A 16016-nucleotide genomic window follows, 5' to 3' on the forward strand; every position below is an offset into this window, starting at 1 on the left:
TAAAAGTCACTGGCAAATAAAATTGAATTTCAAATTGTTAACAGCAGTGGAATCTTATTGTTCACTTCTAAAAACAAAAATAATACAAAAAGGAACTTCATTGGAAAAAATGCCTAGTTGGCATACAATACGGATAAACATTAAATGTACACATAAATTTAATTGTACACCATATTTGAGTGACAGATTTATCACTGTTGCTCATAAAACTTTTTTTCCCTTTGCAAACATTGAACATAATCATAATTTCGAACTCATCAATCTGAAAGTAAAAGAACCTGGCATTCTATTGCACTGAGTATGTTATTGCACTCATAATTTGTTTAAAGCTTAACGTGAATATTGATTTGATTACAAAAAGGAAGGAAGTCCCAAAATTATAGAAGAATCGATTATAGTTTTGAAATGTTTTGTGTTTTTCAAAAAATATTTTTATACATTTTAAAATATAAACTCTGTAAAAAATGTTAATTTTCTTTTCATTTAGTAACATTTTTAATTCTTTAACGGAATTATTGTTTATAAAGCTCAATCACAACCTAAATTATATATATACAATCAATTTTTGTACGAAGCAAATTTTCCATATCAGAATAAATTCTCTATATATTACAAAGTATATTTACTTTTTATTGTGTAAAATAACTTTGGGAATTTTTGGAAAAGATAAATTTAAATTGTGGTAATAGTGGCAGGGGAAAAAACCTGAGCAATGCCTAAGTACAAAAAATTAAAAAAAAATCCAATTATGTTTTTATGAGAAAATTGTACACACTTGTTTTGTTCTTGTGTGTATAAACAATACATGCAGACACAGACACACAGATATATATTTATATATATATATATATAGATATCTATATATATATTTTTTTGTTTTTGTTTGAGAAGAGATATTGAATAAAGAGATTCCCATCCGACTTGACATTTGATCTCTTGATTCCATTTAAAACCACTTTATTGCTTTTTATAAAAATGTTGGACGGTCGGATGGAGGGCTTCACTCCTGGCGCTTCCCTGTATGATTTTTTGTTTGTAGTTTTGTTTCTTTGAAATTTTGTGTTTATTGTTTTTGTATAAAAACCCAGGAGGTTAAGTACTAGTCTGACTCATTGTGATTTTGCCTTTCTTCATCATTTCACCAACCCTTCTTTGCCAACTCAATTCCATCCCCTCTTCTTTTTTCTTTTTTTTCCACTTTTAAATTCAGTCAAGTGCTTTATGGACACCAGAACTAGCCACAATTTCAGCAAACGACTGTTCCAAGCAATGTTTAAGTTCAGCATAAGTCACTACAAGAACACTCTGTTCATCCCTTGACATTAAGCAGACCTGTAATCAATTGTATTTACATTATTGCTTGAAAAGTTAAAGCTCTTCAAATGTCAAATTACATGACTGAATATATTAGGTTTCAATTGGAAATTTTACTGATATTTTTTAAAATGTGTTTATCCTAATGATTAATTTAAAGTGCAGGAGCTTTTGATTCACTGATGGGAAGTAATACAATTATTTATTTTTAATAAAAGCAGTATATACCTTTTCCTGAGTGCCTGCATCCAGTTTGTTAAGACAATGAACAACATGGGCCATATCAAGAAAAGGCCTTCCATCCTCTGTGACTTGGTGAAATACATGGTCCCTAAACAGTTTTAACATGTACCTATCACCAGTTTCAGACCAAGCTGGGTCCATATTCAACCTACACATTAAGGAAAATTATTTTACACCATTCAATAAAAACCTTAAAGAAACGAAGAGTGAGAGAAAATTTCTTACAATCTTATGACAATTTAATTTTATATATATAAAATTTGAGATAAAAAGGTCAATGTCACAGATGGGATTTGAACGCACAGTTCTCAGAACTGAACCCAGAGCATCACGGTACAATTAGAAAATCCCATTTGTGATACTGACTTTTTACCTCAAATTTCATGTATAAAAATTAAATCTATATATGCCATGAATATACGCACAATTCGAGACAAAATTTAAACAACAAAATTTGAAAAAATAAAAATAGACTTTGCTCTGTTCAAAACATCCAGCCGTCAATATATATGCTGGCCACATTTTCATAAACTAACTAACTCTTGATAATTTGAAACCCAAGGGACTACAAAAATAATTTGAATTATCTAGAGGAAATAAAATCAAATTATTAAGAGTTGATATGCATTTTTCCAAGTTATTACTTAATTGTACATATACAAAACTGAAAAAAATAATAAAAAACTGGAAAATAGATCACTATAATCGTGAGCAATGTATGCATTATGAAAAAAATTTTCAAAAAAAAAGTTTTTGGTTTAATGCAGCCTGTCTAAATATTTTTCCAAAGTGACCAGTGATAAGAACATATAGACAAAACACTGACTGCTGAGCATTTATGCTGTAAGGAATTAAACAATATGTGGAATTTTGGAGGAACATTACAAAGAAAAAGTTCAAATTATAAAGGGGGGAAGTGGCTCCATTTCTCCCCCGTTACAAAAAAATATTTCGTATTACCAACAGTATTGGTCAAATTACAGAGATTTTTTATTTTATATTTTTTTATTTACCAAAGTGACATGCTGAGGAGTTTGTATTATCAAGTCTTGAATTAACAAGACTCGACTTTATATAGTCCATTGCCATTGACAACCTCAGGAGAGATTGTCCCATTTTAGTTAAATCGTCAGTGCCATTTTAAAGAAAAAGAAAATTGGTAGGCCAACCGTTTTTTTCATTTCCATGTCCATAGCATGTGCTATTATTGACTACCTTATCCAATATTATTGGAGATATTTTTAAAAAAGTGTTTAAATTGTCTAAACCTTATTAGTAAGCCTCAATATAAATTGTTAAATATTTGATCAAATCAATTTGTTTAATAAAGGTTCATTAAGAAAAGATTAAATTTCAATAAGATAATTTTTAAAAAATTGATTAATTTATATTGTAAGAGTGAGTTCTTTAAAGAAATTTTCTATTAAAGTATTTAAACCAGTAAACCAACAAAATATTGAGATGCACTACATTCCCCAGTTAACGTAGAATAAAAAATAAGGAAATTCCTTTTAACCTAGTTAAATACCTTAGCTAGTAAAATTCTTTTTATGTAGTTAATTACAAAATTTCAGGGGACCAGAGCACAAAGCGTGTCTCCGTCACAAAAAAAGGATGTAAACAATGTATTTAGAACAGAATGTATTTAGTGTATTTTGTAATAGGAATCTCTCTTCTGACAAATAGAACTATTAAATGGGAAAACCACGGAACTAAAACCACCAAGAATCAGGATGTTATAATCCAAATTATAATTATTAATAAATTATTTAGAGATCGTGGTTTGATGGAGGTTTAGAAAAAACATTTTCTTCATCATGCCAATGTTTCGATCTTTATTGAGGTCATCTTCCGGGCCTGGGATTTATAAACATTGTTTAAATTATACAAATACATAAAAGATGTGAATATTAATTTATACAATGATGTACAAATTTTAGGTTTAATCTAGTATTTGTACTCACTCAAAGTGTGTTTTCTGTGTACATATGTTACTGTTGTGTGTTCAGTGTTGAGAGTGTTAGTGAGATATTAATGTTTTTTTTTGTTTATATATGTACATGTTAAAGACTATGAAGTTCCCACGATTCTGGGCCCTGTCTTTGCCATTATCAGATCTGAGTAATGGTCGGAAGATCGGGGTGGTAAGTACATAAAAATGTAAAAAGGAAATAAACCATAGAATTAACCATTAATTACTAATGACAATTTGACTACATTTTGGATTCTAATCTTGAATTCTAAACATTAAAAATTGTATTGAATCAATAAAAAGTTGAATTATACGATTATAAAAATAATACCAGTTGTTGAAACATGAGTACAAAATTTTTAATGGTTGTCACTTTTCTAAAAATATATTTAAAAACATAATATCAAAATAATGAAACTATATAAACTTACTCTGGCCTTTCATTGATTGTCCCTAGTTTCACAAGTAGGCGACAAAGCCGGCCATTTTCCATTTCTTTCGCCATTTCAGTGTTAAGAATATCATTGTGGTATTGTACTGTATCCAGCTGAGAGTAATACCGTGCGCCTATAATTGGCATTAAATCAACGACACTCCTCATTGTTTTTGAAGATAACAGGTAACTAAGGATGCAAAATGAAACATTTATTAACTTAAGTATAGCATGAAAGTTGGCTAATATGTGTTGTAATAATTTTACAAAATGATAAATAATGGTACCCATTAATATTAACATAGAAATATTACTCACATCACTAAATTTCTCAAATCAGTAGAGTAAGTTCTCGACATCAGGTCTAAAGAAGTTTGGAGGTTTTCTCGCTGGACGGCAATCAGTGATCTGCAGGCGAGAGCAAGTACCAATTTTCCCAAAGCCGTCAAATCTTCTTGCTGAAATTTGTCTTGATTGCTGAACAAATTCATTGCAATCAATCGCATGCTAAAGAGAGTTCTTAAAAAGTTACCTGATAATGTGGAATTAAACTAAGGGGATTTGAGAGAGATCCATCAAAAGTGACAACATCCATTATGCCTGGAGAGCTAAGCCGTAGACGTGACCTTCCTGTATGGAGAACCTTTGAAGGATCAATGCATCTGCATGCTAGACCAAGAGCATGAACAACTGCCATAGCTCCAGTTAGTTGGATTACATAGCTCCAAATTGTAGTTTCAGAAAGCATTCCGTTTCTGTAGGGGAGAGGAAAACATTTTTTTTAAATATTATAATTTCAAATCTTCATAATGTGACTCTTACGTATGTTGCTGCCTCAGTAAATGATTTTTACTGTGAGAGTAAGGCCGAGGAGCATTTGGATTTGAAGAAAATGAATCACTGTAACCGTTTAGAGAATCCGAGTTGGAAAAATGTCTTGCTAATAGAGTTTCAGAATCCGGATGATAATCATAAACAAAGATTATTGCTGAAATATAAATCGACATCAAATTTAGAATAAATCTGCAGTTTCTATTTTTATAGCTTATTATTAAAAAGAAAACCCAACCGTTAGTTGTGAACTTAGAATAAAAACCGGCCTCAACGATTAAGATGTTGACACGGTCTCATCACTGTAAGGTACATGTCCTGGGTTTGAATCCAGAGGCCCTGAATTCAAACCCGACATACTTACAAATGGGCTTTTCTCAAAAACACTGGCACCCCGAGAGTTCATAAAACCCTCATAAAAAAAGTGGTAATGTTATAAATAAAAAAAGTGGTAATGTTATAAAAAAAATAAAAAACACATTCATGCAACACTACTATTTAGTGTTTTTTAAGTGCTAATGGGCAGCAAAGTGAGAAAAGCTCAAAGTCTCTTTTTGTAAAGGATGGTTCTACTCACAAAATTGTTCTTAGCAACTATCTGGATTATTATTTCCATGGGCATGAAAGTTGTGATGTAATTACAAATGGGTTTTACTTTTTATTTTGTTGATATATTTATTTTGATATTATTTGTAAGTGGCATTGTTATGTTAATAGTACTGATTATTTGGAGATCGTGAGGTACGGTCTGGTGTGATGTAAGTTTTAGAAAAACATTTTCTTTATCAAGCCGTTTTGATCTTTATTGAGATCATCTTCAGGGCTCAAAGTGTTTGTTTTCCATATAGATGTGTCATTCTTGTGTGTCGTGTTGAGAGTGCCCCTTAACATGTTTGTAATTAAACTTTTTTAAGCTATAATTACAATTAAATTCAATTCTTTAAATCTAAAGAAAATTAAATGATCAAAGTACAGCGAGAGAAAAATAATTAAAAGCTTTTAAAAAAATGCCAGTGACCATACATATAAACTGTAATTAAGGGCAAAAACTGTTCATTACAACCATATAAACATATGAACATTTAATTGATAAAACATGTGATAATAGTTACTTTTTTGTTTTGAAGGATGTGTCTATTGTAACTTACATTGATCACCAAAAGCCTTTGTTGTAAAAACCTCCCGCAACTGGACAATATTAGAATGACTTAGATTCTTCCACATATCCACAAGAACCATGCATTTTGAATTCGGCAAACGGAATCCTAAAATTATTGATAATAATTAGCTGAGCAAGATGTGAGAAAAACCAGTTGACAGACACTCACCATGAACCCTCCTGAGACAATACCTTACACCGGTTTTAATATGAGTAGCTTTGTAAGTAGATGTTGAATATGGAATGAGGTGAGGCTTCGGCACAGCTGGTAGCTGTTCTAATGGGACAAGTTCGTGATAGTTGTCTACTTCTAACGGTAGATCTGCATTTGAAATGATACTTATGTTAAACTTGGCCATATCAATTTTATAAAGAGTTCTAATAACAATTATCAATAAAACTACCCTAAAAATTGAAGAAATGAAGCTAAAAGTTTTAAATTATTTAATTGTAATAACATGTATGATATGCTGAAAAAAGTTATAAGCTCTTCTAAAATAAAACAAATGGTAAATGAATTTATTTGTTTTTATTTTATTACCATGTGTGTCAAACATGCACATTATATAGTTTTAATTTATTGTAAAAAAAAGAACTTATTTTAATTTTATTAATAACATTTTCCAAAGCTGTAACTTTAAAACTAAATTGAAATAAGCTGTCATCATGGAAAGACTTAAATTTTCATTCTCAAATGTAAGGATAAATTGCGGTGAATCAAATTAAAATGTTACACTTACAGTGAGGTTACTTTTTACATAATACCTTTAATTATATGTTATGAAAAATGTTTACCAGGGTACAATGTTGGATCCGGTGTTGCCAGTGTAAGATTGTTTTTATGCTGTATTTCCATTCGAAGCTGATTTGAGACAAAGTACGATGCTGAAGAAAGGACCGTATCATCAGGTGTCTGACTGCTTGATGAGCCTGCTCCACTTCCGACCACCTGCTGGTGAAGTTTGGCCATGGCCGTTTTAGCATGACTCGGAGTACCTGGAAACATTGTGACTGAAGGCTGTCTGAGAGTTATTGATGCCCTGTGATGGTGGAGATGCTGTTCGTCTTCTCCGCCTCCACCTCCACCCCCAACAATTGGTACGCCAGTCGAGTTTGTGCTTCCAATCGTTTGTACAATGCTAGATCCAACTCCACTGTTTGCAACAGTAGTCGCTTCAGGAGCGGAGTAAAAATATGTAGTTCCACCGACATACTCCTGCACAAATACAAAACAAAAATAAAAATGTCTTTCCAAATGCTTTAGCTTTCATTCTAATCACCTGGTATGTTGGTGCTGTAGGAGTTGGTGATGAATTGATATGTGATGTGACTGTCAACGGTGATGTCGATGAATATGTAACACTGTTAAGTGAAGGAGAACTCCTTGGTATGAATTCAGTGGAACCAGGTACAACCTTCAAACAGAAAATAGATCCCAATAAAACAGTAGATAGCTGTAAAGAGTTTAATGTTCTGTAGATTATGAACAGAATTAGAACTATAGTAATAATATGCACTAATTAAATAATATAGGCCTGCCTTGAATAACCACGCATTTACTAACACTCAAGTTTCCAAATGTAAATTATACACAGTTAATAAAATTTATCTTATAGTTTTGTTCCTTTCAAATTTTAGAAGGGGAATTTGGACTTATGCTTTACTATAATAATAAGTTTATGTGCCAAAGAAAATCACCATCCATTTATACTAAAATTTTCCTTATTATTGTTATAAATTTATTCAATAGTTCAATAAATCAGAACCTCAGGTTATGCCAATAAATTACATACAGCAAAATAAAAATATATACTTTAAGAAATAACTTATCTATTCAATGAACATAATCAAGATGTTTGTAGAACAATAACTTGTAAATTATAAATGGATTAGCGAATGTCTAATCTTTTTTCTATTCATTGATATTACTGCTAAATGATCTTACGCCTAATCCTAGTTTTGTAATTTCTTAAAACTGCTTTTAAAGCATATTTTAGCTTTAGCATTGTCTTAGAATTTTTTAACAAGGGGCAAATCAGAGTGGAACTAAATCCTCTTTACAGGGTGGTGGAAATCATTGGGACTCTTCATATGGTAAGGAGTCCTTGATAGGCATTATGCTTCTAAATTATTTTTGTAATTCAATTTAAATACAACAGTGTTACACAGTTTCAACAAAGCAAGGGAACTAGACTGGTTTGAGAAATTTGAGACAAAAAAAGTTACAATTCACATTTTTCGCACATTCAAAATTGAGCTTATAAACCAGATTCTCATTGGAACGTTGGTGGTGGATCAGCGAATTCACTCTTACAATTCACATCAAAAGACATGTTTGTAAGTCTTTCAACCTGATGATGAGCTACAAGCTCGAAATCCGAATCGTTATAAACAATCTGTGAGTAGATCATTTATTTACATCATTTACAAAAAGTTATTCAGGCAATGTTTGATTGTATAGCGTGTTTTAAATTCTTTAGTCAATTTTCTAGTTATCATATTTCAAGGCTAATCCTTGAACTGTTTTGAAAAAGAAATTAAACAGATTGTAAATATTTTCTATTTACAATCCCAAATAAAAACTACGATGTTGCAACACAAACAAAGGAAGGATAATGGCAATTCAAACAAATGAGTAACAATTTTACTCTATTTACTTAAATGCTACAGTTATTAAAGATATGTAAGGGCAAAAATACCTTTTTAAGTGAGGAAGGCAACGAGTCGTTCAAGCTTAAAGTAGAGAGATTTTTCGTTAATGAGGCTGCCACAGGAAGACTTTCATTTTGTCTTTTCTGAAAGAAAATACAACAAACATTTCTTTTAAAAAAATCATCACTCAAGTCAGTCCTCATAAAAAGTTAATTAGCTTAAGAATTTGCAAATATAATTAATATATTACTGCTTAGTTCCATCAGATCACATAAACGCAAGAATAGTTAACTACATGCAGCTAGGTTAAAATAAAGTGAATGAACGTACTAAACTAGCATCGATGTTCAGGGTGCAAGAGTCGAAGGAAGAATGTTAAATACTCCATCGAATTTTATATAGGTTAATTGTACACTTTGTCTAGAGTTCACCTTGTCCTACTCAAGTATGCAATCACGTAGGAAGGCCTCTGTTACAGAATGAGTGATAAATTGACAGTTATCATTTCTTTTTGTTGTGCTTCTTCTTAATCCATTATAGATTGATTGTAGGTATTTTTATTTTTACCATTTTTTTCTGGCCAGCTAGCAGCTAGGTCTATTTTGCATTTTTTTTATTACCTCTATCTTTGATGTTCAACCCTTCCATAAATGATTAAAATGTCAATTAAAATACATATTCATAATATTTAAATGGTTATCCCATCTTTGACAGGTCTCAGTTCTCAGTAGACTGCATAGACCCCACCCCTACAACTATGCTAAAACTATGTCCAGCTTAAACATATGGCTGGCAGCCCGACAGGCGATTTTAATCTTAACGCCTTCCTTCATTCATTCATGCTAATAAATACATAATACATTCTTGCATAACTTAATTGGTTCAACTGGTATGTGGGTACTCGATGTATTCATGTATTTATATGAAATTTTTTATCAGCATGGGTTCAGCCTACAATTGTTTCCTATTAGTTTTTCTGAATATAATCAAATTATTATTGGATCTAAAAATTACAGCTTACAGATAATCAAGTCGATGGGCAGAAACCCTACACGGAAATATTGTTAATTAATTTTTTTATGCTGTCCACAAGAAATTTTATTTTTCAAATCTTTAAGAATTATCTTGTTTCAGTCATTTACATATTTATAGATTTGAAAAATTATAATCAAACTTAATCAACCTGCCAGCAAATTATGCATTTGATTCCACGAAGGCTAAAGACTAGATACTTTTATATCATACTTATATCTAATTATCATTGGATCTAAAAATCACCTCTTTAAGAGTTATCCCGTTTCTGTCATTATCATATATTGGAAAAATTATAGTCAAACTTAAACAACTTGCCAGTAAATTATGCATTTGATTCCAAGCAGACTGAAGACTAGATACTTATATCAAAATGCAGTTCTGAATAAAATTTTTACCTCCTCTCTGAAAGGGAGAGTCAACATAGCCGGCATTTCTAAACGATACAACTTGAGGAGCAATCAAAGAGTTTCATCCTGTCGTGTTCGTACTCAGTTTAAAAATCTCTAAATATTCTAGTCCATCGTTACAATTCTTGTACAATAACCTCGAGTTCTGTCTTTTTCTTCATTAAGGATTTTTTCACAACTGTTGAATTTTTTATTTAATTGTAAAAATATTAAAACAAAAGTAGACTATTTCATTTAAAAATCAATACATCGCAAAAGGAGATAAAAAGAAATCAAGTACTGAAAAGATATTTTTTAAATGTAGATTAATTTATACTACAGATGATTTAAAAAATAAACAATCATGGCTTTTTGTACTGAAACAGGCTTCTCTTCTCACTATCTTGAGAAAAGTCTATAATATTAATGTCTGAACAATTCTTGTTTATCAGGTGGTCAGTATCATGTTCGACACGAGTATTTCATCTGAATAGGCAAAATGGCCCAATAGCAATAAGAACAAAAAATTTATGAATATATCAAATGAAATACATGTCAACTAATTTCCAAGTTGGTTTTTGCATTACTATTTATTTTGATTTACATGTCATTTTATATAAATAATAAGATATAAGAAATAATAAAGATAAATAATAAATATAATTTAACAGCTGTATGGACAAATCTATATCAATTAAGAGTTAACCAATCATTTCAAATTTATTTTTAAAAAGCCGCAAATATTGCCTTAAAGCAAGTCGTCCGATTATGTCAGCATAATAACTGTGACATAATGGTATAATAGTAAACAAATAAACCATAACAGATAATTAGAACTTAGATGTTTGAATTCACAGTAAAATTCTTATAAAACTGAAATTTTCTTTAACATTTTGGCTTAAGATTCATCAGATACTACATTCCTTCATTCTGATCATTTAATGTTTGGGCAACACAAACATTAAAATCATTGTACAAGTCGAAAACTCTAAGTGATTAAATTGTCTTTACCCTAAAAAATTGTAGAATTTTTTACGTTTTTCATTTAACTATAGAATGTCAGTAATACATTATAGAAGAGTCATTTCCAATTATACACTTTCCAGTCCACTTTTTCCTTAATATATCTGTTTCTTCTAATTTAAAGTAACAATCAAACCATACGGCCAGTTTAATAAAATTATCAATTTAATATTATCACACTTTAAAATATTTATGCATTTATGACAACCAAATATTTATGCCAAGATTTATGACACAAAGTCCCAAAAGGTGTCTTATGGTAAATTTTTCACCATTTGTCTGTATCACACAGACCATTAGATAGAAATGATAAATGGTGGAATGAGTGTTTTGTTGAATCTTTTTTTTTTTAAATAGTTCCTACTCCCAATTAGTCGTTTTCAACGATCCATATTTGAAGCTTATAGCTTATCATCAAATTGAAACAATTTACAACCACGTCTCTCGACACGATGTTCAGCGGCATTTGACAAATACCGCATGCCAGGAGCCACCTTAACATTCTATAGAGCCACATGGTCAGTAATTTGTCCATCATCACGACTGATGAATAAATCCTCCAGCATTGTAAAGAAACGAAGAACAAAAGTAATTTAATTTTTGGAAATCTGAGACTTTTATTAATTAAGTTGGGTATTTTACAAATGTTTGTATTATTAATAACTGCTTTTAAACCAGTGTACTTTAAACAATTTTTCTTATATTTTCAACCTTACATTATTTTGAAATGTATGGTGTTTAGTGACCGTTAATTAACGATTATTTGGAGATCATGACATGCAGTCTTATATGTGACATAGGTTTAGGAAAACATTTTCTTTATCATGCCAACCTTTCAATCATTACTGAGATCATCTACAGGGCTCAAAGTGTTTGTTTTCTGTGTCATTATTGTGTGTCGTGTGGGCACTCTCAACACAGAAAACAAACACTTTGAGCCCTGTAGATGATCTCAGTAATGATTGAAAGGTTGGCATGATAAAGAAAATGTTTTCCTGATCTCAATAAAGATCGAAACGTCGGCACAATAAAGAAAATGGTTTTCTAAACCTACGTCACACCAGACAGCATCTCACGATCTCTAAATAATCATTTTGAAAAAAATTGTACAAATTACAAGCTTCTAAACTAATATTCGTTCAGTTTGTACTTCATTATGAAATAGGACCCAGGTAACTCCACAGATGTAATGAATATTTTTGTTTCTTATTATTACTACTGTTTTAAAATATATCATATTTTTTGTAATGATATTCTTATTTGTTATTGTGTATTGAACTAATCAACATGAAGGAAATAATTTTGTTGGTGGTCACAATGGTTTAGGCGTTGATGTGGCGCTCATCACTGTAAGGTAGAGGTCCCGGGTTCGAATCCAGTAGCCCTGCATTCAAACTCAACATACTTACAAACGGGCTTTTTTTTCAAAAACACCCAGCACCCTGAGGGTTCATATAATCCTATATATATTTATATCTTGTAGTTGAAATACTAGTTTTAAATTAAATGCGCAATGCAGTACATTTACGTGATTTATGTACTGCCTAAACTAATACAATCAAAATCTGGATCAACAAGTTCACATAACAAAATGTTTATTTTTTCTTGACTATTGTTAGCTAAATTAATAATCAAAGACATAAAAAGTCATAATTATGAACTATCCCGCTTGTGACACTGACTTTTTTATCTCAACTAAAACTTTAATTATAGATTAATTAATTGAAAATTATGAACTATATGTATTTCAACTAAAATTACAAGTAGCATACTTGGTAATTTAAGTTTGTAAATTTATAATTGTGGTAATAATAAACAAAAAAAAACGTGAGGAAAATTCCCAGATATTATAATAAAAATGAATAAAAAATTATATTATCAGTTTATTATAAAAGAAATGGTAATGTTCAAAGAGACAAAATAAGTACAACAGGTCTGAGATAAAGCGTCAGTTTTATTTACCATGTACGTCGCCAGTTTCGACTCTTGGGGGACTCCGTTGACTGAGGAATAGGGCAGGAACATGGGGTCCATTGTCCGGCCGTCTAGCGTTTACCTGCGACCAGGCGGAAATGCGTCCTCCGCCTCTTCACATGATCCTCGCGACGGTTCAAACAGCGCAGTCCGTCATTCGTCGCGCTGGAGGAGGCGCGGATAGGAAAAACAAAACAGGGAAACGCAATTGATCGCTGGCGAGCCGTGTCCCGACCTTTTCCGCCCGGGAGACTGTCTCGTTATTGTTGGATTCGAGGTGTTTCCACCTAATCCGCTCCACATCCACAATCACTGGACGAAGGCTTTGTCTTTCTTTTTCTACGCGTTCGACGCACTTCTCCCGAAAGGTCTCAAGCCCGCGCCGAGGAAGACGGCCGATCCATCGAGTCCGTATTATTAACACCTTTCTCGTTTTCCTAGAACATATGGCGTTCCTGTCCAGCCGAACGCGTACCCGATTTACGATCCAGAGCCAACTGATGTCTGAGGGTCGAGGGACATCTCTCCGCTTTGCTTCGCTTCTCACCAGGATTCTGTCACTGGACACTGACGCCAGGAAGCGCGGACGGCGCAAGTACGACTGGACTTCAAGATGGCCGTAGTATGTACGTACTACGTACTGACCGTACGTTCGTGTACAAAACACAAATTTCCAACACAAAACTCTAAAAGGAACCTTTAAAACAATTCGAGCTGGACAAGACGTTTAAAAGGAAAAGAATGTCACTTACCTCACAAGGGGACGTTTCAGTCAATAAAACCAGACTTACTAAAACTTCACTGACCATACTCTAAAAAAACACTACTGCTCTTGTAAATGCCTAAAAATAATTGGAGAAATACTTTTCTGGAGGCTGAAAAATATAAAAAAACTTTTTACTTTTCCTTCTTAATTGACTTACTTGAGCAGTTTTATTTTTGTATTTTTTAATTTTTCTTGTTCTGAAGGTATTTCAACATTCACTACTTTACTGCTGAAATGTAATGCCAAGAACCCTCGTACATTGCCATGTTGGAAGGGAATTTTGCATAGCCTCGAACAGTATGAGCTACATAAATCAGATCAAGCAATTTCACCCAAATACAAAGTATGATTATCATCTACCAGAAATCATTAATGCCATATATGTCATACAGTCTCTGCAGAAAAGAGTAGTTTTTCTGCTAGAGTCGGTGACATTTTAGCATCTGTGATAATGAGGTAGTGGACCGATTTGGACCAAAGAAGCGATAAAGCATAGGGAATATCAATCTGCCGAAAAGGGAGACAAAACACCTCTTCACCATACAGTTGATGCAAGAATGGAGCATGTGGTACACCCAAGGATTTGCTATTTAAATCCACATTCCCCAAAATGTGTTTTTAGTGACCAGTTTAATAATTTGTTGGATTCGTGAGGAGCGGTCAAGATTCAGTCTTGACCACTCCTCACAAATCAAACAAATTATTCCCGTAAATATGATAAAAACCTTGGTTATCTGGAATTAATGGTACAAAAGAATTTGTGGTGCAAACAAGCATAAAATTAGCCAATGAACAGGAAAACATAAATTCTATCATTTTGAAGCTCAGAAATATAAAAAGGCAAGTCAGAAATTTTTCTATGGGCTGAAGAAATGTTGAGTGACCGTTTTGCTGGGAAAGCTTGCTTTCGACTGGAAATGTGGATGTGTATAAATAGATCTATGCATTTTTGAAATAATGTGATATTAATGTGTGATACTGCACTATAGACTTTATTGTGTGCTATAGTAATTATTTATGTATAAAACTATTTATTTCATTATTCTATGTTACTTGTTTTAATTAATTTATTTACTATATTACATATGATATTACATGAAAGCAATGCAATATAGTTTTTAAACAATTCAACACTATTAGAGCTACATTTCAACACTTATTCCATAATCGTTGCCGTTTTTATTTATTTACGCATAAAGTTTTGATGGTGTAGATAGATAAATAATAACCCATTCTCTTTGATGCATTAGCTTTTTAACACCACAGAAAACTTTTTTTTAAATTTCTTGACTCAATCTGCTCATTGCCCTCAAATTACTTATCACTTCTGCATTAGATACTGTCCTGACCTTAAACCAAGGGATCGTATTCCTTCCTACGTAAACATCTTCAGCAACCTTAACATTCTAAGCACTTATGAACTTTTAGTTTTAATATACATATTTAAAATTAAATAAAAATAAAATTTCCTCCATATCTATAAACTTTTTTTCCATATAACTTATCCTTGGCTTCAGATTTGCAGGGTCAAGACTATGGAATTTGCTTCCCAGTGAAGTACGTTCTGCTTCCTCGCTGGCCTGTTTCAAGTCCATGCCATTTGAGTTTTGAGGCATGAATAATCTTTTCTGCCCTCTTCCTTTTCTTTTTCCCTTTTGCTTTCATTTTGTAATGTGATTTCTTCATTTGATTATAAATAATATATTATTGTTTTGTATATTTTATTATTATCTTACTATGTTTATAAAAATAAATTTATTTATTTCTAATATATGTAAAAATGGATTTGATAGGGCACAAATGTTGAAACTTAGTCTTCAGAGCCATTGAGTGTTGCTCTAGATAACTTGAAAAAAAAAATTATGGTGGGTGTTGATCTGCAAGTGGATAAGCAGGAGTGGCGGATGATCACTTGGATCCTCTTGCTTTTATTTCATTTTAAATACATAATTCAGTTTTGAGAAATAAAAAATTCTAAACGAAGAAAATATATTTAAAATTATAGATTAATAAACACAAAGAAACTTAACAAAACTAAATTATTGTATTTAAAGGGGTGCACAAACTGAACATAAACATTGGTTTAAACACTGTTTAAAAAAAAAAAATTATAGATATGTAAAATAATTAAAAACAATTGTGTTCATTTATAAATTTTTAATTTAAAACAAGAAACAAAATGGTGATGATAATTGGTTTTTAATTTTACTAAAACTGAATATGAACAA

The 16016-nt window shown here is 31.6% G+C and overlaps 1 protein-coding gene and 1 long non-coding RNA gene across 3 annotated transcripts; one reads left to right on the forward strand and one right to left on the reverse strand.

The window, feature by feature from the left end:
- Nucleotides 1-661: 661 nt before the first annotated feature.
- Nucleotides 662-13663, reverse strand: LOC106662561 (PAN2-PAN3 deadenylation complex subunit PAN3). 2 transcript variants are annotated; one of them, XM_014386747.2, is made up of 12 exons: nucleotides 13011-13663; nucleotides 8652-8747; nucleotides 7233-7367; nucleotides 6748-7168; nucleotides 6122-6274; nucleotides 5942-6058; nucleotides 4785-4950; nucleotides 4495-4717; nucleotides 4281-4420; nucleotides 3961-4152; nucleotides 1543-1705; nucleotides 662-1332 (listed from the first exon to the last, which is right to left on the reverse strand). In XM_014386747.2, the coding sequence occupies exons 1-12, from the start codon at nucleotides 13080-13082 to the stop codon at nucleotides 1207-1209; spliced, it is 2004 nt and encodes a 667-aa protein (XP_014242233.1). In that variant the 5' UTR covers nucleotides 13083-13663; the 3' UTR covers nucleotides 662-1206. The 2 variants fall into 2 exon arrangements, with proteins under 2 accessions (XP_014242233.1, XP_014242241.1); XM_014386755.2 differs by lacking the exon at nucleotides 13011-13663 and adding an exon at nucleotides 10035-10270.
- On the forward strand, nucleotides 6482-7208 carry LOC106662572. Its single transcript, XR_001339922.1, has 2 exons — nucleotides 6482-6648; nucleotides 6751-7208. It is a non-coding gene; the product is annotated as an uncharacterized LOC106662572 (long non-coding RNA).
- Nucleotides 13664-16016: the final 2353 nt, after the last annotated feature.

The sequence above is a fragment of the Cimex lectularius genome, unplaced genomic scaffold, assembly GCF_000648675.2.
Source record: "Cimex lectularius strain Harlan isolate CLEC.00 unplaced genomic scaffold, Clec_2.1 scaffold332, whole genome shotgun sequence".
NCBI classification, from domain to species: Eukaryota; Metazoa; Arthropoda; class Insecta; order Hemiptera; family Cimicidae; genus Cimex; species Cimex lectularius.

What these genes read in the sequence shown, in the direction of transcription:
- LOC106662561 (XM_014386747.2), bottom strand. Translation starts at nt 13,082, where the DNA reads ATGGACCCCATGTTCCTGCCCTATTCCTCAGTCAACGGAGTCCCCCAA. An exon ending in AAAGGCTTTTGGTGATCAAT is followed by an intron (nt 4,951 to 5,941) that starts GTAAGTTACAAT and finishes TTTATATTTCAG; the next exon opens with CAATAATCTTTGTTTATGAT. An exon ending in ACAATCAATGAAAGGCCAGA is followed by an intron (nt 1,706 to 3,960) that starts GTAAGTTTATAT and finishes CTTAATGTGTAG; the next exon opens with GTTGAATATGGACCCAGCTT.